Source organism: Eurosta solidaginis, chromosome 3 (assembly GCF_040869045.1).
Source record: "Eurosta solidaginis isolate ZX-2024a chromosome 3, ASM4086904v1, whole genome shotgun sequence".
In the NCBI taxonomy this organism is placed as follows: Eukaryota; Metazoa; Arthropoda; class Insecta; order Diptera; family Tephritidae; genus Eurosta; species Eurosta solidaginis.
The window spans coordinates 193054765-193077175 of NC_090321.1; the positions used below are offsets into that span (position 1 = coordinate 193054765).

Genomic DNA, 22411 nt, shown 5'->3' on the forward strand with positions numbered 1-22411 from the left:
TTAATACACAGATCCCAAGTGACGAATTTCAAATTTTGTATACTATCAAAACTTAGTATTAAACGTTTGAACCACTTGAACCGACCCGGTTCGGCGGTTCAGAAGTAGCCGCGAACCGGTTCACGAACCAGTGGTTTGAACCACTGAACCGAACCGCTTCGATTTTCGAGGCGGTTTGCAGCCCTGATAATATAAACTACATAGTCGATGTAGTCTGGAATTTCATCAAAACTCAGGCCACCATGAACTTTGCGCTTAAAATTTTGTTAATTTTAACGATTGTGATATTCTGAAAGCTTTATTCACAGAAATTCGCTTTTTCGTAGATCTAGCGATTATTAAATTTTTGGAAAAAATGTAAAATAAAACGACAACGTGCGACTTGCATTTACACCAACTAACGGTATGACTACAGTTTATTTTTATTTTTTGTTACATTGTCTGTAAATATCTATGTCGATATATTTGTAGGGTATGAACAATAAAAACCGGCAGAGTGGAGCATAGATTTGATGCTACTTTTTCTTTTCGCTTAAAGAAAAAGGTACAAACAGAAAACAAGTTGGTAGCTTTTATCATCTTCTGTATCCGATTAAGTAGCCGTCTGTCCCTGTGCATGTTTATTTATCTGAATTTAAGCTTTGTTTTCGTAGACCATTTATCGCTTGCACGTGGTAATATAAAATGTATTTGTATTTATGTACATATTAGGCCGCGTCGATTTGTGGGGAGGCAAAAAAATCGCCCATTGCTCTGTGAAAATCATATTCTAGGGATCAAAATAAGAAACTTTGCCGAAGGAACCATACCTCTAAAACGAATTCTGATATCCCCCAATTTGGGTCGAACTTTTGGGTAGGGGCAAATTTCATCACATTAATGAATTGTCATCGGTCCTTGATACGCATGCAAAATTTCAAATTAATCAGACTTCTAGAAACCGGTGAAAATTAAGCTCAAAGATTCCGTTAAATACATTCGTTTCTTCTCTTAATTTGCTCTTGATACTTGTCAAGCAATTTATTAAATACACTTTTTTCAGCATTATTTCCATACGAAGTTTTTCCCAAATTCCAATCAACTTATCTTGTACTTGAATAGTGAATGATTTATGGGAAAACTTTTTTTGTTCTGTTTTAGCACGTTCGCTTAAGTAAAAATAATATCTCAAGATATCCAGATGGGTAGGTAAATTAAGATCAGTTAAATCAGTAGACACACCAAAAACAGTCACATCATGCTGTGTATATGACTCATTGGGTTTTCGATAGTTGTTGATGTAGTTGCTTCATCTTGCGGTGTAGAGGATGGTGGATTCATTGTAAACTTTTTGATTTGGAATAGTCACTTCACTTATTATTTTTTTTGAAATATTTTTTTATCTGAAATTAGCACTTCACACTTTGAGTTCTTCACAACGACTTAATGCATTCACAAAAACTGTTGCGTTATATATGGTCTACGAGACGAGGTAAAAAGAATGAAATGGTAATTTCAATTCTACCTTCTGTGTCTTGTGGCGGCTTAAAAAAAACAACACAGGCAATTTTACGATCTGCAATTGTGTCACAGTGATACCTTCATTTTTTAAAACGGTTGAATAAAAAACCCACACAACTATGTTTACGACATGCAAATGCATCACAGTGATGCCTTGGTTTTAAAAGGGTTGTAAAAACGCTAATTTCTAATAATTTTTTTTAATTTCTTTTCTATTACTAAGTTAAATTCATTTTTAGCGCGCTTTTATTAGCTTGGCCTGTATGTAACGGAATTTTTGAGCTTAATTTTCACCGGTTTCTAGAAGTCTGATTAATTTGAATCTTTGCATACATATCAAGGACCGATGACAATGCATTAATGTGATGGTGTGGTGACATAAGGTCAACGGCCGTAAGGTCAATTGGCCTTATCTCCACTTTGAATGGCGATAAGTTTGACTGCAACTTTGCACACCTGTTGTTTGCACATAGCCGTTTAGCTGATTTTTTCATGTAAAGTGTAAAACCGGCGATTTTTTGAAATGATTGTATGGTGAACCCTCAGGGGGTTCCAGGGGGTGTGCCACTGGCATCGATGGGTCGGGCCTCCAAAGTTAGTGGGGGTGGGTCATACATTTGGACTCGATTGGAGCACTCTAAATGGGTCAAAGTGGGATTTTTCAAAATTTGCCCCTACCCAAAAGTAGGACATCAGAATTCGTTTTAGAGGTATGGTTCCTTCGGCAAAGTTTCTTATTTTGATCCCTAGAATACGATTTTCACAGAGCAATGAGCGATTTTTAAATCGACCCGCCCTAGTACATATGTATTATATGACGTATGTTTCGTAAATTGTTAAAAAATACAAATGAAGAGTTAAGTAGCTATGCTTACAAAAATTAGGCCATCAAGTCACCCACAGTGACAGGTGAATATCTATCTATGTACTTAGCCAGAAATAACTGCCATGAAAATGGCGAAAATAAAGACGACTTTTAACAACCTTTTAACAGATACATACATATGTACGTGGACAATATATATGATACGTACTAGGGTGTTCTATTATTTAAATTTTTCATTAAATTTGTTTAACAATTTAAATAACAATACATTAGTTAATACAGTAGTCGCTCAAAAATTGGAGCCTTCAGTAATTAGAATGTCCAGAAATTACAATCAACTTTTTCAATACATTACACGATCTGAAATTAGAATCGAAAATTCTAATTTCTGAGCCTATTTTGTTTTTTGTTGCAAAATAGATATAAAAAGGGGAATCCCCAATTTATTCATGTTAGCTCGGTATTCGTTGGATTTTCGTCGCGGCTCTGTACAGTTTTTGTTAGCATTGTAAATTTTACCAAGTAGCGCAACTAACAGCTGATCGGTGAAAATTCGCACATTCACACGCACAGTTCTCCACTAACTTTCAAAAAAAAAAACAAAACTTTAGATTATTTAGCTCAAATTTTAAAGTGATATAATCCTTACGAATTTATGTATATAGAATATATAAGGCGTTTTTGTTGTTATTAAGACAATATTTTTATTTATATTAAAGCTTTTATCATTTTTTTTTTAACTTTGAAAAAACTCCGAACACCATTCCTTCATTATATGTCATTCGACTGCCTATTTCACTGCCTTCCACTCTATTCGCAACATAACCTCAATTTAAGCTGCCAAACTATATAGTAAACAATGTTTGTTAGTTTCTGTGTGAAATTCGATACGCGTGCACGTGTTTTGGCATTGTTTGTTTAAAAGTTAAATTAATTCGCTGAAATGCCAAATAAACGTAAGAAAAATACTTTGTCTTGAAAACCAAAGTTCAGATCTTGGAAAAGCTTGACAAAGGTGTTCAAGGGAAGCGGTTAGCCCTAGAATTTGATGTGCCGTCATCTGCAATTATCAATTTTAAACGCTGTTTCTAATACCTATCATGATGCTAACAAAAAATCATTGCACATCGCTCAATATTAGTTATGAAGTTTTTGATTCATTTTTGGCCTTTTTAATGCTTTTGTATCGATCTTTTATGTATTTTTAATGAAAAAATATATTTATTGTAATTGGAGTTTTTGTTTTTTGGATCTTTTTTTGATTTGGCATATAAATATACATACATACATATATCTATATTTAATAAAAAAACATGTGATATGTATTGTACACAGGGTATTATAACTTTGATTGGATAACGGTTGGTTGTACAGGTATAAAGGAATCGATCAAAATCATCAGTATCGAAAAAGAAATCGTCCGTCCGTCCGTCTGTCCGTTGACACAATAACTTGAGTAAATATTGAGATATCTTCACAAAATTTCGTACACGAGCTTATCTGGACCCAGAATAGATTGGTATTGAAAATGAGCAAATTTGGATGATAACCAAACATAACATAGTCCTCTAAATTGTTGACTATTTGCTGGCGTAACGTCTTGATGCGCTGTGGTTCGTTAAGGCCTTTGGCGTCTGGAAGAAAAAACTGAAAAATTTGTAAAAAAAAAGTATAGAACTAGGTTGGCAGTGTAAGCTGTCCTTAGTCGACATTCTTCTGGAGGTATATGCGAAATTACTGGAGTAACTTAGCTCAAGAGCAGTGAAAGAGCTTCTTAAGTCTATTTTTTATGAAATTGTGCGAGTATTGTTTTCTCTTGATATATATAACATTTTGGAAAATACAAAAACCTAATTATTTAGTAAATAATACACCTAGAATGTTGAAATTTGACGTGTGGACTTATATTGAGACTCTTGATAAAAATTTGAAAAAAATGTTTTAAATGGCCGTGGCACCGCCCACTTCTGATAAAATCAATTTTACTTACTTACTTACTCAATTTTACAAATATTATTAATCATAAATCAAAAAAAAGTAAAACTTACGTAAGGAATTATTATAAGCCATAAGGTAGAATATGACAACTTTATTATAAGGCTTATGGACCATCAAAAATAAGGTTTACTTACATTAGGCCTTATTAAAAGAAATTACTTGCTGTATTAGGACATATACAGCTTATATAAGCTGTTATAATAACAAGGTTGAATAAGAATTGGTGTACCGTAGTATAACCTTATTATAATAAGACACCATCTGGCTTCAAATTCCTTTATTTATATTCATAATAACTTATTTCAAAACTTTATTTAACCGGGTATATTTCATATGAAATTCATCAAAACACAAATGTGTTTCGCGAAAACCCAAACGTATTTCTGAGAATTTCTTTTGAATTTCTTTGAAATACACTTGGGATTTTTTGAATTTCGTTGGTCTTTTTTAACACGCTTATTTTAGCTTCACTTGTATGTTTGTAACTCTCTTGGCTAGGCGAAGAAGGCAGTGGTTAAATAACTTGTTACAAACCGAGTTATGCTTAATTGTTTACGGGCCAATTAATGGTGACTTATCCATAACCAGATAAAACAGCTGATCGTACCAACCTTATGGAAATCAATGTAATTGATTAATGGTGCAATATCATAACGCTAAAGCCATAACCATATCATAGCCAACCAATTGGTTTTTGGTTTTTCGCCATATCCATGACTTAAAAACATTTGAGTTGGTGAATTTATTAACTTTTTGTATATTTTATTTATTGTTTTGGATACGTCTTGACGAAAGGACTTATTGTTTGTGGAATATGTTTGTAATTTTTTGCGTTTTCCTCATTTTTATGAAAATATCAGCTGTTTAAGGTAATGGCACCATTAATCGATCACAATGGAGATGGTTATGGATATGGGTATGGTTACGACTATGGCGTTAGCGTTAAGGAAGTTTAACTGGCCCTTTAGTTTTTTAAACTATATTTATTTATTTGAATTTCATTCTGGCTTTTCTGAAAAACATCTCACCTTTCTGAACAATTGAGTTTTTCTGAAATACTGTTGGAAAAGGTGTAGTCAATCACCCTTATGTGTATATACACGCTACCTACAAAAGCCTACGGCAGAAAGTGAGCTGAACAGTAATTAGTGTGTCTACAGCTGTGCGTACTGTGTTAACAAATGTTGATACTAGTATTTAGTAAAATAATGTTTTTTTTTTATTTTTATTTTTTTTATATAATTTTTTTTTTCATTATAATTATTATAGCATAGCGAATGTATAGCAAACGTCAGTGTGAATGTTAATGTTAATGTTAATCTTTTCGTCCAACGTTAAAAATTTAACGGGGTATGAAGTTTACCTTTTGGTTATTAATTTACCCTTCTATGAACTTTTGATGGTTAAATTATGCACCCAAAATAATGTTTTCAACTGAAAAAAAAAGAAAAACAAATTATTAAGTTTGATTCATATATACATATGTATATGAATAAAAAGTCGTTTTTAACATACATTTTTAATAAAAAAGGAAGTGTGACAAAAATATTTGAAAAGTATCATGATGCAAATATAGAAAGGTCCACTTCATTGTGGATAAGACAAGTGTGATAACTTCTGCATAGACGTCAATATTACAAATAGAATCGATCACCTGATTTTTAATTGACTATCGCTGTCTCATTCTGTATCTCTTTCTATCACCCGCTGAAGATAGCCGGCCCAATGCGCCGCCACATTGACTGTCAAAACGCTAAAAAGAATCCATATTGAACATCCTGTCAGGCAGTTGACAGATAAGATATCACACTTGTTTTATCCACAATGTTCCACTTCTTCTTCTTGGCCGCCATTGGCCCCAGTTGACATAAACTGTGTTTTGACATTTCTTTTTGAAACAGCGCTACCACATCTTCAAAAAATTAATTTCCCAAAATAATATTTCATAAGCAATTGTACTTGCCTTTTTCTTATTTGAAATATGTATTTCTTTTATGAAGCACGCAAAAAGTTACTAACTAAGACTAGCGTAATATTTTGGTTTATTTTTTGACGTTTAACAAGCTCTTCCAGGCAGGTATTAAACCCCACCGCTGTTTCAAAAACAGCCATCTACTGCATCCCGGACCTGACACTACATCATAGGTTCTTTTCCAGCATTGGGTCTTAAGCCTTTGCTGAGACTGGGAGCTTGTCACTAGTGTGAGGGCTTAGTACTACTATGTAGCTGAGGGGCTTAGGCAATTGCACGCGTAAACTGCGCTGTATTTCAACAGATCCTTCCCTTCACTTGTCCACCTTGCGAAGTAACGGCAGCCTAGCAAAAATGGCCGAAGTGAGGTAGCACAGAAACGTCGTCTTTACTCTTTCTAAAACTCTTAAAGAAGCAAAATGCTGTTACTCCGGTTGTCCACAAGAAGATTAGATGATAATAAATCGCAAGAATTCCTGTGGGCAGATGTTTATCGAAACTTGGAGATTTGAAGAAAAGAAGCTTCTTAATGTCATGGTGAGAATAATGCGGGATGGACCAAACAAACTTCCACCACTACTCGATTCAGGCTAAACAATACCTTGAAATTATTAAAAGAAGTTTTTACAAACATCCAAAGACAGGCATGAATCCCATATGTGGTGAAGTCTTAGGAATATAAACCGGCATGGGGATCGTCTTCCTAATAAGTAAATGTTGTAACCAGGGAAAAAAGAAGACTTAGTCCGAAATGTTGGAAGGGAACAAACAAACTGCTTAGTAATAGTTTGCAGGCTGGTTTTCCCACTTACGAAGTCAGAGTTAAAGTAGCACTATCCTCCTTAATGGGGTATACAGGTTTTGCTTTACTTTTGGAATGCGGCAGTTTAGTTGTATTGGAATACGTTCATACTTTTTAACTTTGCTCGACATACACCTGCGAACACGAAAATGGCAGGGAAATTCTTAGCACATTTATCAATTAACTATTATCTTCCTTGAAAACTTGAATGAATTGCTTAACTGGAACTATGCATACTAATCTCAAAAATTGTTTCGTAAAAATTCAAAAGTTCAAGAATTGTTTAAAAATATGCATGAAATATTCAAAATTTGTATTCATTTTATTTCTTTTCACAGTTCGAAAAGAGTTTAAACCGTTAAACTATAGTAGTATGTTTTAACAATTTATTTTCTGCACTTTGGTGTGAATAATATTTGGAGTATACCAATACTCGACAACTTTTTCCTATTCAAATGTATAAACACAACAAAAATTTTCAATTCAAAAAATGTAAAAATTATATGAAATTATAGCGTTTGCTATGAAACGTATTTTTTGAAATGTTCCAGAATGGCTAGATTTTCTGTTTTTTTATTTTGCATAAAGATTATTAAATATTTATTTTGTTTATTTTGTTTTGATTATTAAATATGTTTTAGAAAAAGAAGTTAAATCCCATCCAAATCTCAAAAAAAGTTAACGGTGCACCCATTTGCGTTTCTTGTAAACTCTCTATTTCGAAATTGGGTTCAAGAACACCTTTCTCATCTAGGTAAGATTGGCATGTGGGAGAATTAGGTTTAATTAAAAAATTTTACGATTGTAATCGGATTCTGCAGAATATCTAAAAAGTACTAAATTCAAAACCATATCTCCAGGCAACTACATTCCTTATTTAAAAGGATCTGGCAGCTTTTTTGTGTTCCAAACTATTAATAGATTGCGATCGTCATTGTTCATGTATTTTCACAATTTCGCCAGCGTCTGGTCTAGTTGTATGATTAAAGAAACCACCACTCCACCGTTTAAATGTATTTCTCAGTTTCAATAATTTTTTTTGATATAGGGTATATACATTAGACTGGGTCGATTTGTATGGAGGAAAGTTAACCGATATCGCGCCATCGATTTTTCAATAGGATTTGGGCTCAGAAAAAAAAGTTCCACTACGCATACCCAAAAAATAATTTTGGAGCCTGCGAAATTTCATTTTTTTTTACTTTTTTTCGACTTCGATTTTTAAGGTTTTTTTCATGACCTACTAAAAAAATTTTCATATGTCGCAAAAATGTCCGCTAAAAACGTTGGCGATAACAGTTTTTTGAAAAAAAAAAAATAATAAATATTTTACAATCAAATGAAAATTTTTTTAGTTGGTTATGAAAAAAACCTTAAAAATCAAAGTCGAAAAAAGGAAAAAAAATGAAATTTCGCAGGCTCGAAAAGTAGTGGAAATTTTTTTCCTGAGCCCAAAACTTATCGAAAAATCGATGGCGCGATATCGGTTATTAAATCAACCCAGTCTAATATACATACATACCCATGTATGTGTGTCCTTCGCTATATATAAGTTAACATTATTTTGACGATTGCAATAATAATAATTTTATTCTGCTGCAAATTCAGCAAAAAATGTATTTTCAAGCAACGAATTGAAACTAAAGTAACACAAAACAAAAAAAAAAAAAACAATGTGAGGGCGGGTCGAATTTTTCAGTGGTGTGGTGTGAAGGCGTTTTCCAGATATCGACCAAAATGTGGACCAGGGTGACCCAGAACATCATCTGTTGGATACCGCTAATTTATTTATATATGTAATACCTACCAAGATTTTAAGGGTTTTTTAATTCGCCCTGCAGAACTGTTCATTTTCTTCTACTTAATATGGTAGGTGTCACAACCATTTTATAAAGTTTTTTCTAAAGTTATATTTCGCGTCAATAAAACAATCCAATTACCTTACCATGTTTCATCCCTTTTTTCGTATTTGGTATAGAATTATGGCATTTTTTCATTTTTCGTAATTTTCGATATCGAAAAAGTGGGCGTGGTCATAGTCGGATTTCGTTCATTTTTCATACCAAGATAAAGTGAGTTCAAGTAAGCACGTGAACTAAGTTCATTAAAGATATGTCGATTTTTGCTCAAGTTATCGTGTTAACGGCCATGCGGAAGGACAGATGGACGACTGTGTATAAAAACTGGGCGTGGCATCAACCGATTTCGCCCATTTTCACAGAAAACAGTTAACGTCATAAAATCTATGCCCCTACCAAATTTCAAAAGGATTGGTTAATTTTTGTTCGACTTATGGCGTTAAAAGTATCCTAGACAAATTAAATGAAAAAGGGCGGAGCCACGCCCATTTTGAAATTTTCTTTTATTTTTGTATTTTGTTGCACCATATCATTACTGGAGTTGAATGTTGACATAATTTACTTATATACTGTAAAGATATTAAATTTTTTGTTAAAATTTTACTTTAAAAAAAATTTTTTTTTAAAAGTGGGCGTGGTCCTTATCCGATTTTGCTAATTTTTATTAAGCGTAAATATAGTAATAAAAGTAACGTTCCTGCCAAATTTCATCATGATATCTTCAACGACTGCCAAATTACAGCTTCCAAAAGTTTTAAATTACCTTCTTTTAAAAGTGGGCGGTGCCACGCCCATTGTCCAAAATTTTACTAATTTTCTATTCTGCGTCATAAGTTCAACTCATCTACCAAGTTTCGTCGCTTTAGCTGTCTTTTGTAATGAATTATCGCACTTTTTCGGTTTTTCGAAATTTTCGATATCGAAAAAGTGGGCGTGGTTATAGTCCGATATCGTTCATTTTAAATAGCGATCTGAGATGAGTGCTCAGGAACCTACATACCAAATTTCATCAAGATACCTCAAAATTTACTCAAGTTATCGTGTTAACGGACGGACGGACGGACGGACGGACGGACGGACGGACGGACATGGCTCAATCAAATTTTTTTTCGATCCTGATTATTTTGATATATGGAAGTCTATATCTATCTCGATTCCTTTATATATGTACAACCAACCGTTATCCAATCAAACTTAATATACTCTGTGAGCTCTGCTCAACTGAGTATAAAAAGTTATAACTCTTTTAGTAACCGGGTTTCATATCGACATACCCTAACGAGCATATGTGTACATCTAGGTATTTTTTCCAATTTCCAGCAATTTTGGCTTCACTAAAATAATTTTTACTATTTCTCAATAAAAATATGTATCAAGGTCTAACCCAGAAGCTTTCAATTTTATTTTAGAAATGTGTGCAAAATTCGCGAAAACTCGTCGAATCTTAGAGGTTACACAGAATTAATAGTTGGCCATGAAATCAAAGTGACGCTTAGATTTACTTGCTATGAAAAAGCTACAAAGAGTTGAGTAGGCCATGAAACAAAAGTTGAGAAAACTATTGAAGTTTTTGGGCATTAAGTTTTTGGAAGTGGAAGCAAAAGTAAGCAGTTCCGCGTCAAACTAACTTAAATTGTAATAAAGGATCCTAATCATGCGACATATATTTTTTTTTTTGCTATAAACGATATTTTTAACAAATCAAGTAATAGATTGTTGTTCAAATTCAGAGAATCAAATCAATCATTAATCATTAACTTAAGCCTACCTTATTAACTTACTATCTACGACTCGCTGTTTTCGAAATGGATTGTGATTTAGCGACAAATTCTGATTTATTTGAAAAATTTAAAGAATGTGGCAATATTAAAGACTATATATTTTATTACAATTTTATTGAATCCAAAATTTTGATACATCTTAATGGTAAAAATTTGAACAGTTTAAAAGCCTTTTGCTCAAAATACTGACTGCCTCAATCTGCATAGAAGGTGGAAAAAACCGGGACCCAAAAATCAAGTGTTTAAAGATACAAACAGTGAATGGTTACAGAAGCAACTAGTTTGGCCAGATTATATAAAACTCAACATTTACTTAAAATAATAAAAATTGTTCTTTTTTAGTTTTTTTTTGGTCATATACCTACATATATGTAAATTTGGAGATTTCATGGACTATTTTCCGATCGAATAATTTTGGTTTTAATTACTCTTTTGGTACTAACGAACAAGCTGGAATAGCTAAATTTTTGATTTGAACCTTTTTTGGATTGTTAAATGTAAATTCAATATACAAAAAACCAAATGTATAATATGAATTATCAAATATTTTTATTTTAAATATTACCCAGAATTAAAAAGTAATTCGCAATACTACCATTAAAAAAAAACAAAAAACAAAAAAAAAATTTTTTTGTTTTTAAATTCTACCCAAAATTAAAAAGTGATTCGCAATACTAAAAAAAAACGCAAAAAACCCAATCTTTCTCTAACAATATTCAACTCTTCATTTGAACAATTTTGAAAAACGTTATCTGGATTAGCGTTTATTGTAGAATGAATACTATTATTGTATTTATGCGTTGCTAACAATACGAGATCTATAGTCTCACTCAACTCTTGTTGAGCTTTAATACACCTACAAATCTCGATTAATGTTTAATGAAACCGTTCAACTTGTCGTTTGGTTTCACTGTGTAACGTAGGAATAAAAATTTGTTTTATTGAATAATTATCTCCTAATAAAGAACTGACTACAATAGATTGAAATGCTTTTTCATTGTCAGAAACAATAATTTTTGTATTTTGAAAGACTAATAATATCTCAAGTAGAGCAGCTCTACTATCCAATGTAAATCGTGATGCAATAGTTTGACAATGGCAAATTTAGAAAACTTATCTATGCATGTTAAAAAATACTGTTGGTCTGTAGTAAAAATATCGAGGTGTAGAATTGCTCCTGGACAATTTGGAATTGGTGTCTTTCCAATTTCTAAATTAGATGGCTAACGCTGATACTTATTCTCTAAGCATATTTTACAATTCGCGATAATCGATTTTAATATCTTCTTGATATCAGGAAAAAATACTCACTTGAAATCTGTTTAAAATTTTGTAATAAACAACGATGAGCACGATTATGTTCCGTAGTAGCAATTTCAAGCTGATCATTTCTATTAACCAAATCTATAACTAACATTTCGGAATTTTACACCTGGAAATGAAGAGACTATATGATTTTGAATTTCTGCTAAGGTTCGAAGATCACAATGTATCGCATTGGTTACATTTGAGTTAATAACATCTTTTAAACATCTTAATAAATTTTCTGTTGTATAAAAACATATCATATGGCGACCAAAATTTTTGAAAATATGTTTCGTGGTTTTAGGACTGTCATTAGGACTGTCCCTTTGACAAAACAGGCTGATTTTTAAATTGATTAACAGGACATTTGACTGTCTCAATTACATCAGTATAGGATTCTTCACTGTGTTTCTAATGAAGTGCTAAGATTGTTGATGAATTGACGAGAGAGTGCATTAGCCACTTTATTCTCTTTATCTGGTTTATAATAAAAAGTTGGAGAAAATTCTTCTATAAAAGCACGCCATCTCTTTTTTTTGTATTCGGATTTTTCTCCGAAATTGAGAATATTAAAGGCTGATGATCAGTAATGATTTTAATATTCTTAATACCATAAAGATAGAGTTTTCAATGCCCACACAACTGCAAGCATTTCGCGCTCATTTGTAGCGTAATTTTGTTCCGTTGAGGAAAGTGTGCGAGAAATCATAGTTATCGGCCGATTTTTTTGAGATAACAGCACCTAAAGCACTTGATGAAGCATCAGTTGTAAGCTCAAATGGCCGATTGAAATCTGGGTAATGCAAAATCACATCTTCCGATGCAAGTATTTTTTTGATTTTAATAAAAGCAGACATTGCTTCAGAATCAAGTTTAATTTTTACGTGTTTTGATTTTTTCGCATCAACGTGACCATTTTCTCCACGCAAATCTTTAGTTAAGGGCTTTACATTGGCAGCATAATCCCTGACAAACCTGCGGTAATACCCAGAAAGGCCGAGAAAAGATCGTAAACCACGTAATGTTTCTGGTGTTTTGTAATTAATACTATCACTCACTTTATTGGGACAAGTTTGGATTCCATTTTGCGATACGAAAAATCTCAGAAATTCAACATCTGTCTTAAACAACTTTGACTTCTCGGACGAAACCCTCATTCCGCTCTTTAGATTTAGAGGTGCTAAGACATTTTTTTTTAATTCAGGAGAGTCTTTAGTTGTTCCATGTGCAAATTTTAAGCCGAATTTCAAAAGCAACGAATATTGATAATGATTTTTTGCCTGGGCCTGAGGAGACAATAAAACATCAAACAAAAATGTGTTTCTCAGGGGGCCCGCGAGTTAGAGGTCCTAAGACATTTTTTTTAATTCAGGAGAGTCTTTAGTTGTTCCATGTGCAAATTTTAAGCCGAATTTCAAAAGCAACGAATATTGATAATGATTTTTTGCCTGGGCCTGAGGAGAGAATAAAAAAATCAAACAAAAATGTATGTTTACATGAATCCGAAATCGTAAAGTTTTCGTGCTGACACTGATGAAGGTTCATAATCAACATTCTTCCAACAATACCACCCACCAACTCTGTATCAAAGTCCACGACGACTTCGATGTCGGTACGGTGAATAATAGGTTTTTGCGATCTGAAGAATTCAACGAAATAATTAGTAGTCATCAAAAGTGTCCTGTTATTTTTCCACGTGATTGTCATGACGAGGCATTTCCTACCTCGTTGTTAAACATAATCTTGCCAAATGGAGAGAACGTAGAGCGTGACGTGGTGTGGAGTGCTAGTAGCAATGCGTTTTATTGCCTACCATGTCGCCTATTAAGCACCAATACTTTAAATCGACCTAAAATTTGTTCTCCGGATATTCGAAATTCCAGGTATGGAAGAAGCTATACGATAAACTGCCATCACACGAAAATACTCAAGATCACATTAAATGTTATATTCAATGGCGATCTTGATACACTTATCAATGACCAGCTCATCACTGAAACTCAAAAGTGGAAAGAAATCTATATATATAAAAAGAAGTGTACATTTTGATTGTCACTCCATAACTCGAGAACGGATAGAAAGATTGCCACGAAATTTTTAGGAAAGATACAGGAAGGAGTGATGATGGTTAGTTGATTTTGAAATCCCAAATCGGTTTAGCCATTCTTGAGTTATGATTTTTTTTTAGAAAAAATTCAAATATGTATATAAAAGAAAGTGGTGTTAGTTACACTACGCATAACTCAAGAACGGATGAACCGATTTGGCTGAAAATTGGTGGAGAGGTAGCTCAGAACCAGGGAACGGACATGGGACACTTTTTATCCCGTTCTGGCTAGGATCTTGAGATCAAAACGTGGACCTGGGTAATCCTGGGATATGTTTGTAGAGTATGGGTTTCAAATGGAAGCTGTTTATGAGTACTTTGATACTGGGTATTTTTCATACCCCTGGGTGGCTAGGGTCTCGAGTTATAGGCCAAAACGTGGACCCGGATACACCGAGAATGTGTTTTTACATTATGGGTATCAAATTGAAGCTGTTGATGTGTGCTTTAGTACAGAGTAAGTTTTACACCGCTGGGTGACTAGGGTCTCGAGATATAGGCCAAAACATGGACCCGGATACCCCTAGAATGTGTGTGTATTATGGATATCAAATGAAAGCTGTTGCTGAGAGCTTTAAAGTAATTTTCATTGTGATATTCGATTTAGTCGCATCAACCTGGCAAAACTGATAAATATGCATGCGAAGCCGAAATAAAGACATGAATTAATAATACCCACATACCTATTTACATACGTCCTATTCGATTTGCCTGAAATTTGGTATATAAATTTGCCTATATTAGTATTTACGATGCTTTTTTCCGGGAAGTAGACCAGAGACGGACTGGGACTGTGATTAGGACTAGGACTGGGACTGAGACTCGGAGTGGGACTGGGACTGGAACAAAATACATACCACCAAGAATGAGAAAACTTGAGAGAACAGAAAAGAGAGAAGGAAAAGACTGAGAAAGAGATAGAATGAGACGAAGATGGTGATAGATGAAGCGAAAAATACGGAGGGAGGAGTGAATACAAAGATTAGGAAAAAGTGTAGAGGGGCGAGGGCAGAGTTAGACGGAAAAAGCTTATTAAAATGTATGCAGATAGACCAAAAATTTAGGGCAGAATGTCTGCCGGTCCTGCTAGTTTTATATAGAATTTTGGACACTATTTTATTTTTGGGTGAAAGAGGCCTAGCTTTCAAAGGCGAAAATATATATCTTGGTGAACGAAACGATGGACATTTTTGGGCATCTAAGATCTCATAAGCCAATATGATCCGATACTTAGAGATCATTTGGAGAAAGTTAGGATTTCACAACAGCAGCACAGCAGTTCACTATCTTTCCCCAGGATTCAGAACGAGTTTATAGAAATTTGTTCAAAGCACGTGAGGGAAACTATATTAGATCAAGGCAAGAAAGCCAAGTATTTTGCTATTATCGTTGCTAGTCACGTTGACTACGTTCATTTTGCGCTAACTTCATTTCAATTCGAAAGCAACAAATTTTACAATTCAAGTACGGTTTTTGGCTTTCGTGAATTGTAACAAAAAACTGGTCAGAAAATCGCTGATCTAATTTGCCATACTTGATTGAAGTATGTCGTGCACAAGGGTACGATAACGGCAGCAATGTGAAAGGAGCTTACAACAGAGCACTACGTCACATTCTCGACAAAAACTCGAATGCTGATTACTCGCCTTGTGCAACCCACACTCTCAATTTATGTGGTCTTGATGCTGCAGAATGTTGTACGGCTGCAATTACTTTCTTCGGAGTTGTACAAAAATGTTTTACTATTTTCGGCAGCACTCCACAACGATGGGACATCCTCAAAAAAATGTACCGAGCTCTCTTCATAGTCTTTCAGCCAAATTTGACTGCGCAAGCATACCGGCATTTTCAAGTCCATCAACAAGTTAGAATGTATCTGGCTGTCCTCAATTTGGTTCAAAATACTGACTACCATTAATGAAAGAAACGTGGTCCTCCAAGCTAGAGATGCCACCATAGATTTTGAGGTCCGACATCTAGATGCCTTATTAGCTAATTTGAAGTTGATCAGGAACCAATGGGAAACAATTTTAAACGAATGCAAAACAGTTGCTATTAAATTGAACATCTCGCCATAGTTTTCGGACATTCGAAAGAGAAAACCCAAAAGACGGTTTGAAGATAATGGAAATGAGATGATGACGGATGATCCAGAGTCTGATTTTAAAAACAAAACATTTTTAGTGATCGTCGATTCGGTAATCACTGGCATTACTGAACGATTTGCAGCTATGAGAAATTTGAACGAGACGTTTTCCCTTTTGTGACAATTTGAAGACATGGATGAAACTACGGTTCGGGCGAGCGCAGCAAAATTTGTCGAAAAATACAATTCGGACATTTCTCAAAGCTTAGAATGCGAAATAATTCACTTGAAACACATTTACGAAGCAAATTTTGATAAAGTTCTGTCACCATTGGAATTGATAAATGCCATCTACATATGCTCAAAATCTGTATACGATTTTCACCAACATTTGTGTTGCTTTACGTATCTTTTGCGCTATACCTGTCACTGTAGCTAGTGCAGAACGTTCCTTCAGCGTCCTTTCAAGAATCAAAATCTTTCATAGATTGTGTTCATCTCAAGGGCGAGTTTCAGGACTTGCCACGCTTTGTGGTGTTTTGGCAAGACAGTTAAATTTTGATATTATTATAAAAATTTTGCAGCGAAAAAAGCAAGAAAAGTCACTCTTTGATATCCGAACTTTCTATGTTGAATAATTAAAATTGATAATCATCATTAAATTTATCAGAAATGTATTAAAATGTTACCAAATAACTAGAAAATATTATTTGAAACAATGCGTGGCTGTTAAAAGAGAATTTTATTTTTACGTTACAATAAAATAGTAAATATTCTGTGTTAATTTTATTGTCAGCTCTTAGTCCAAAAATCATTTAGTTGATTTGGCAAACAATTTTTTTGATGTAATCCATCAATAATGATTCATGAATGATACGTCATTAATTCAAGTTAATCACATTTATTAGTGGATTTTTTATATAAATATTTTTTATATAAATTGGTTAGTCCCGGGCCCGGATTTTCTCCCTACGGCCCTGCCTCCGGTCTTCCGAAATGAAATTCCAACGATGAAATTAAGGCATTCACACTTGAGGGATGAATTAAAAGCGATTCGACTTTAGACCTGGCGTCTCCCTTAAGGGATTTCTGCAATCTAAGTAGATTTTCAACATTAGTGTACGGAAACATGTTAGTGGTTTCTCGAAAAGCAACAATAAACATTGGCCACTCTTCTGGCGAACCAGAGAACTGTGGCAAATCTTGAAGTTTCCGGTTGTAGGCTGGCATGAGCATTTGTGTCTGGCTATTTTGTATAGGTGACGAAAGTGGTACATTTAACGATGCACCAGCTGTGAGATAAATGTATGAAAAGTTGTACGTCGACAAATTTGTAGGTTGGCTTCCTGTGATGTAGTTTCTTTGCGGAGCGTAGTGTGGCGCTACAATAGGCGATCGCTGTTCCGATGATACGATGTTATTGTTGTTCCATGAATGGGCATGCAAAACGCTGTTAGAAGTAATGGCAGATATTTGTGTAGTGTTGGCGGCTGTAGCTGTAATGTGCTGTGATGTAAGGGCTGGGTAACCAGCGGCAGCAGATGAGATTTCTGGTGATGTGCGGATTTGATAATTCGCAGCAGTGTGTGACAGTGTGTATACTGGACATGAGGCGGCGGTGGCCAATATGGTGGCTGAACAGTAGGCGGCAGTAGAGGCATTTGTATAAGTCTTTGTCGTGTTATGAGCAGATGATTCAGATGAAGATTCGTAAGGCATATTATTGGCGGTCGTTGACGAAGCGAGCATTTTCATCAAGTTTAGTCTGTCTCTTTCGGAGGCTTCCAAGGACAGTTGCAATTTGTGGACTTGTTCCTGAAGATTGCTTATTGTGTCATCTTGAATGACAGTACGATCAGCCTTGCTATCGCTAGATGAATCATTTACCCTTATTGTCATTGGCGTCGTCGTCACTGAACGACGACGACTCACGACGACGTGTTAAATTCGGTATTGCCTTTGTCGTTTTCGATAACTATTGACTATCGACACATGTTTGGTATTGGCCAAGCAAATTTGCTGTCGTCGTCGCCCTCACACGACCCCATTTGTGTCGACGCTGTATTTACTGACGACAGAAGGAAAATTTGTAAGTAAAACATATATGTAATATGCATTGTTTTTTTAGATATTCAAAATGAAAATAACGAGTGCGCAATAATTCGAGGTTCTTGTAGCTGGACTAGAAAAAATCGGAGTTATTTCTGATTTTTTTTTCTATTGAGTCTAAGCTCCTCTTTATTATTTTCGTCACTAGAGCTCATAATAAAACATTTTTGTAAAATCTTGAAATGAAATATTTAAGAAAATCTCTTTTTTTTTGTTGTGGTGCTTTGGAAACCTTGTCACAGCGAGCTTCGTTTCGCTTAAATTATTTTCGTTATTTTTTTTTTAGAAAATTATTTGCCAGTATATAATAAGAATTGAACCAGTTTAAAGTTTACAATTTTACTCAAAATTCGGAAAATTCCACGAATTTATGAAATAAATCGTTATATTCTGCGAGTCTTTTCTTCTATGTTTTCAATTGGATTTCGCACTCTTTGAATTTATCGTTAGATTCCTAAGCACGTCAACTTCATCTTTAACCTGTATTAACTCGAGAAGTTTTTTTGTTTAATGCAAAAAGATAAAATTAATACATGAACGAAAATAGCAAATCTTTGGTTGCATTATGAATATGGACGATATTTACTATCAGATCGTCATTAGGCTGTTGTATTGTTTGAATTTCATTTTCTTGCTGATGAACCTTCAACTTCAGGTCCTTTCGTGCAGCATCTGATTGTACAAGGTCTTCTTTCGTTCGATACAGCTGTCGACGAAGTTCAGAATAACGTACAGAACCAGCTTGAACAGGACCCAGTGATACACCATCATCACCAATTTCAGCAAGTGTATTTTCCAACCGACGAATTTCATGCTTCAGTTTACTGAGCTCTTGTTGCATGTTAGATTTTTCTTCTATGAGTAATATAATCTGTAAAATATCAAATTTAAAATAACTTTTTTTAAGTAAAACTCAATTGCACTAAATACTTTTTAATCAGATTTAAAACACTTTTTTATAATCGAAATTAGCTGTACTTGACGAACTAAGAGATGGACCGTCTCCATGCCAAGTTGACTCAAGAGTAGTGCTCGAATTATGTTAGCTTGAAGTGATTCCCCCAAGCACATTATTTGTCGTATATAATCTTGCTTGGCAACACAATTTACTGCACAACATAGTACAAGCTGTAATAAACGCTCGAGCTCACAAACAGGACCTCTATGCCAGGAATTGTCCGGCGAACCCAGTTCTTTAGGAAAAATGCCCAGAACTCACAGAAGAGGAAGCACACTCCCTGTCTCAACTTCGATCTGAATACTGTAACATGTTAAACTATCCAGTTTCAACCCCGACATTAATAACGTATGTCCTGCTTGCAATGTTTCCCTACATGACACCAAACATCTCTTTAATTGCAATGTGGAACCAACGCCTCTAACACCCCTTTAACTCTGCTCCACCCATGTTGAAACTGCAAGTTTCCTAGGACTGCCGTTAGAGTATACTGATGACAATTTATGAGTGGTCGCAACTATTAAAAGGGGCGATGTACTGTTAACACAAGAACAAGCAATTTCGACACAATCTGGACAAAGCAGTAGAAGTTTCTACAATTAAACATTTTTTTTTAGATTACTGTTCGTCACTTTTATTGCTTGATACCACACGTATACAAGTTTTCTTTCTGTATTCGCTTGATAGCCAAATTTGCATTGACAAACTGAATTTCGGCACTCGATATTTTCGGGCTCCTTTTCATCGAATCATTGAGTTGATCGCGTAGAGAAATCGTTAATAACTAAAAAAAATAATAATTAAAATTTTTTACAGATTTAGATAGTTTTAATTGAACAACAACGTAAAGGAACCCAGAAGTACCGCTTCTTCGAACACCTTATAAAAATTGTTGTCATCTTTATTAGAATAACGAATAATTACAAGAGGGACGACTGCTAATATACTTCCAAATATATCGTGAGGTGGCAGAGAACGCGCCTTGACCCCTCTATCATTGATCCGAAGGCGAAAAAACCATATTTTGAGTCTATCCAAAGATATTCCCGAAACCCCAAAAAGTTACCCATAGCATTTGCGCAGCACACCTATATGCATGAGCGGGCTTCGGCCGCGCTTATAAAATACTACCCCGGCTCGTGCAACACCTGTTTGGGGTCAATATTAAAGCCGTGCAAAACCCCTTTCTACACAATTTTTTTTATGTGAACATGTCGTTTGACGCCTCTTCCGATATTCTTGGACGAGTATTAGCAGTCCACCCCTGTTTTAAATTGTTACATTTAATATTTACATATAACAAAGAGCACATAAATTTCTATTCTATGCATAAGGGGAATGTATTCCAGCGTAAGCCGCGTAGATGGTAATCTTCCCGCAGGTAAAATTGTTTGAACAAACTACGGTAAAAGTCTAGTTGAGGGGTCGACTGCTAATACGCTACCAAAAATATTGAGACAGATGTCAAAAGACGCGTATAGGCCTCGACAACAATAATCCGGCAAATAGGAGGATCTCTCTACCACCTCGCATTTATATTTATTGTTAAATCACTGTGCACTCATCACTAGAATTACCTGCGTTAATTTCTTGGAATCAGCACTTGTTTTTTCCTTGTATATTCCTTTAAAATATTTTTTATGCATTTATTCCACATGTAATTTTTTTGTAAATAAATAATTTGTATTATTTACAAATATAAATTGACATTTAAATGTCGAAATATCTATTACAAATCACCATTCAATCTATTACTGTCTGTCATAAATTACGATACGTTACTGAACGTACCTCATAATACCAATATTGCCATACGTACGATCAGTCACGTAATCTTTATTCGTACGATTGCCGTTTCGATCGCGGAAAACGTAATTCGGGCCCAGCTGATTATGGCGGAGTATATAAGTTACTCCACACGCCAGGTTATCATACTTTTAATTCTAAATTTCAGCTCTCCAATTCGTGGACAACTAGTGACAGTTGGGTACACTGTCGTGTGTTTACTAGCCTCCACAGTGATGATTATTAAGCTCCGTGTATTTTCATTTGTATCGATTATTTTTAGTTGCGGTGGTAGGTTCACATGTTTATTACAGGTTTGGAAATCTTACTACTTCAGTAAGTTGTTTACAAATTTACTTATGAAGTGCCCTAAGATTTGCTGAGTGTTGATTTACTTGCTGTAATTGACTTCCTCTTAGGTCAGGTATTTATGACTATGTGTCTATATTTTATTTAACAAGTAACTATATTTTTTTTTAATAGCTATTTCTAAGTAGCAGTGGATGTACGTTACATATTTATCAGGTATATTTTTTCCGTTTTTAACTTTATATGCATATCTCTATAGATATGTATATATTGTACTTTTAATTCTTATTACATTTTTTTTGTTTTTTTTTGTTTTTTTTTTTTTTAATTTTTGGCTCAAACTGCGAATGCAGCTTGATATCAACTATCTTACACTTACATACTAGAGCATTTTTGCTAGATTTGCATTATGCAGAAAGGTTACCAATTCTTCATAGTTTTTGAAATCATTCGATAAGAAAAGGTCTTTTACGTTATTAAATTTACTAAAAATAATACTGTTTCTGAAGGCACTATATCTGTTGCATTCAAAGATTAAATGGTGGGGGGTCTAGGCAGTCTGGCAGTCAGTACAGTGACCTGAGACGTTACACCTGAATTTCTGTAAATACGTTCTACTATATGTGTACCCTAGAATGAGTCTGTTTATTAGTTTTGTATCGTATGGACTTCGAATTTTTTTTTTGCTTTTGTACCACGGATTTTTTTCCTTCTTCGCTATCAACTCAATTAATTCTGCATCAACCTTAGTAAACAAAATCAAATCGCAAAAAAAGATACAGAAATAGTAAAAAAAATCGAACAGCTGATCCAGAAATGACAGAGATGGTATATTTTCCTTTCGTTTTATCGATAAATTGTCGTCGTCGTCTCAACAAGCTTAGCCAATACCGATTTGGTGTCGAAGTGACGATGACGTCGATACGATGTGACGTCGACTGAAATACGACGACGATGTCGACGACGACAATGACAATAAGGGTGATTATTCCATTTTGGCATTTTCGGCGACGT

The 22411-nt window shown here is 34.4% G+C and overlaps 2 protein-coding genes across 3 annotated transcripts in view; one reads left to right on the forward strand and one right to left on the reverse strand.

The window, feature by feature from the left end:
* kermit (PDZ domain-containing protein GIPC-like protein kermit) overlaps positions 1 to 22411 on the forward strand; it is a 123832-nt gene that overhangs the window by 45441 nt on the left and 55980 nt on the right. The gene's annotated exons all lie outside the window — the stretch shown is intronic.
* LOC137246869 (protein hook-like) lies at positions 3940 to 20986 on the reverse strand. Of its 2 annotated transcripts, XM_067777889.1 has the most exons (4): positions 20881 to 20986; positions 18932 to 19216; positions 5688 to 5758; positions 3940 to 3973 (listed from the first exon to the last, which is right to left on the reverse strand). In XM_067777889.1, the coding sequence occupies exons 1-3, from the start codon at positions 20947 to 20949 to the stop codon at positions 5711 to 5713; spliced, it is 402 nt and encodes a 133-aa protein (XP_067633990.1). In that variant the 5' UTR covers positions 20950 to 20986; the 3' UTR covers positions 3940 to 3973; positions 5688 to 5710. The 2 variants fall into 2 exon arrangements, with proteins under 2 accessions (XP_067633990.1, XP_067633989.1); XM_067777888.1 differs by lacking the exons at positions 3940 to 3973; positions 5688 to 5758 and having other exon boundaries at positions 18768 to 19216.